Genomic DNA, 2,563 nt, shown 5'->3' on the forward strand with positions numbered 1-2,563 from the left:
ATTATCGCATAAGTTCTTTCTTTTTTTGATTAATTCCAACTACTAAACTCATTTGAACCTCAACTTGTATATACCCATTTTATATTAAAAATATTCAGATTAGGCCAAAGTAGGATAAATGGCCATTTAACACAATGTTAATGCTATAATTTCTCAATGTACTTTCTAAACGTACTAAATGTACTTTTTAAATATTTACAATGTTAATGTTGTAATTTCTCAATGTGGGGAATATCTAATATGCATGAGCAGTTGCAACTATATGCACACGTTGGGAACATAGACCATGAGTCATACTATCATTCCATGTCTGCATTCTGCTTTTGTTTTATTTCAACTGCTTGAGTCAAAGGGAATTTTCTTTGCGTTTGTATTAAATAAGGTCACTTTATGTTGCAATGTACTGTTCTCATTTTTTACATGTGCGTCATGATTAGTTAAAATGTACCCTTTGAAGAGTTTGACTGTACTTATGGTTGTACGTCATTTGTTTTGTAATTCTTGACAACTCACTCTCAGATGAAGATAGACCATGAGTCATTTTTTCTTATATGTGGTTGACCTGGTGAGGAAGCGTTTCGTCATTCTTGACAACTCACTCTCAGATGAAGATGCCATCAAGAAATATGGTGTATCTCCACTGTTAACAGTATGTTTGAATTTGACACATTTTTGTTATTCTATTGACTTTTGACTATTAGTCACGCTTAACACTGGTTTACAATGTTTTGTCATAGATTGATGCTTTTGGAAGGTTTTTGGGTGAGAACCCAAAAACTTCTGACTCTAGCAACATTGTGTTGGCTATGGATCCCATTGTTGCAAAGCTTAGTTGGAGAAATAACTACAATGTTGATGACTGTGGTATATACACAATGAGACACATGGAAACATTTATGGGATTAATCTCTTGGAAATGTGGCCTGATGAAAAATGATGTGCGTGTTGGTTCTTATTTTAAAGAAATTCATGTTCATTGTGTTTTGCCTATCTTGTTAGATGTTGGCTTCTGTTTTGCAGCGGAGCGTGCTTAAAGTGTTACGATACAAATATCTATGCACATTACTTATGTTCGAGCACAACGATTGCCATGAAACTGTTGCTGATCATGCGAAGAAGGGTCATTTCTCTAAAGCTAGTGATTACATTTAATGTTCAGATATTATCTACGCAGTATGTTAGAATTTGTTTGATGACATCCCTGTTCATGTAGTATGATGTTTTAAATTCTAGTGTACGTTAGTATGTGTAATGATTTGTAATTGCATAAGCAAAATGTTGAATTTGTGAACCAATGTTTTGTTGCACTTAATTAAAGTACTTTTTTGTCTATTTTTGGCGTGCTATTTACTTGAACGTTATTATCTCCTTGAATAGCGACTTATGATGTACTGAATTAGCAAAATAATATAATGTACATTTCAGGTCTGCTTTTAAATCTCTTTTGTAAAACAGTACATGCACATTATAAACATACATAATGGACATTTGAATTAAATTGAAAGCACATTTATTTCTATTATACATTGAAAACAGGGAAATAGGTCTAAAATCACGTCAAAGATCTATCTATAGCGACATCATAATCTAAGTATATGAATGAACTTTTGAAGTTTTCTATCTTATTAAACGATCACATGCATTACAATTTAATTAATATTTCATGTTCTTTTTAAAATAATTTAATGTACCTTTAAATATAATATAATGTACATTTTCCAAACAGTGCTTAATGATATTTTAGTTGCACCTAATTATCAATACATGCACATTATGAATATAGATAATGGACATTTTAATTAAACTGTTTAGATAAATTACATAATATATAGAGTGTAAACAGGAAAACCTTTTTAATAAACTGTCAAAGATCTATTTTTAATCCCTTCCCAAAAAATGGATTCACTCGCCCCTTGTTGGGTGTCTTTTGGTCTTGCGGCTATACAAACCACACATAAGGGAAAGGGTTTAGAGTTGGATTAGGTGGATTCGCGGTAGCGTCCCGCCTAATGCAACCCTAAACGCTTTCCCGTCCCATTTTAGGATACCTGACCCCTAGATTTAATCCCGTCCCCAACAAGGGTTGATCGCCCCCTCTAGGGTGTCTTTTGGTCTTGCGGCCGTTCATAATCCAACCATAAACCCTTTCCCATGCCGTTCTAGGATACTTGGTCCCCTAGTTTTAATCCCGCCCCAACAAGCGTTCACTCGGCCCCTCTGGTGTCTTTTGATCTTGTGGTCGTTCGTAATCCAACAACTTGATCTAATTTGAACATTATGAATGTCAAAAAAGTACATTTAGAACTTTTAGAAAATACATTGACAAATTGTAACATTACCATTGTGTTAAATGGCCATATATCCTAATTTGACCTAATCTGAAGTTTTAAATTATAAAATGGGTATATAAAAGTAGACTTTCAAATGGTTCTAGTAGTTGGAATAAACAAAAAAAGAAAAATAAAATAAAAAATGGACTTGTGGAATTATAGTATGACCCAATTTTTTTTAAAAAAACCGCCACTTTAAACTTCTTCTCTTTAATATCTTATTACTTTTTGAT

General features: G+C 32.9%; 1 protein-coding gene across 1 annotated transcript; it reads left to right on the forward strand.

Moving 5' to 3' along the window:
- The first annotated feature begins 532 nt into the window (after positions 1-532).
- On the forward strand, positions 533-1,292 carry LOC141589947 (uncharacterized). Its single transcript, XM_074410567.1, has 3 exons — positions 533-649; positions 738-938; positions 1,021-1,292. Exons 1-3 carry the CDS (start codon positions 533-535, stop codon positions 1,150-1,152), a joined length of 450 nt encoding a protein of 149 aa, XP_074266668.1. The 3' UTR covers positions 1,153-1,292.
- The last annotated feature ends 1,271 nt before the right edge of the window (positions 1,293-2,563 follow it).

This window comes from Silene latifolia, chromosome 7 (genome assembly GCF_048544455.1).
Source record: "Silene latifolia isolate original U9 population chromosome 7, ASM4854445v1, whole genome shotgun sequence".
In the NCBI taxonomy this organism is placed as follows: domain Eukaryota; kingdom Viridiplantae; phylum Streptophyta; class Magnoliopsida; order Caryophyllales; family Caryophyllaceae; genus Silene; species Silene latifolia.

Bases quoted from the DNA above. Each gene is read 5' to 3' on its own strand.
- LOC141589947 (XM_074410567.1), top strand. From the start codon at position 533: ATGAGTCATTTTTTCTTATATGTGGTTGACCTGGTGAGGAAGCGTTTC. The intron at 650-737 runs GTATGTTTGAAT...GTTTTGTCATAG, and splicing joins GTGTATCTCCACTGTTAACA to ATTGATGCTTTTGGAAGGTT. The intron at 939-1,020 runs GTGCGTGTTGGT...TCTGTTTTGCAG, and splicing joins GTGGCCTGATGAAAAATGAT to CGGAGCGTGCTTAAAGTGTT.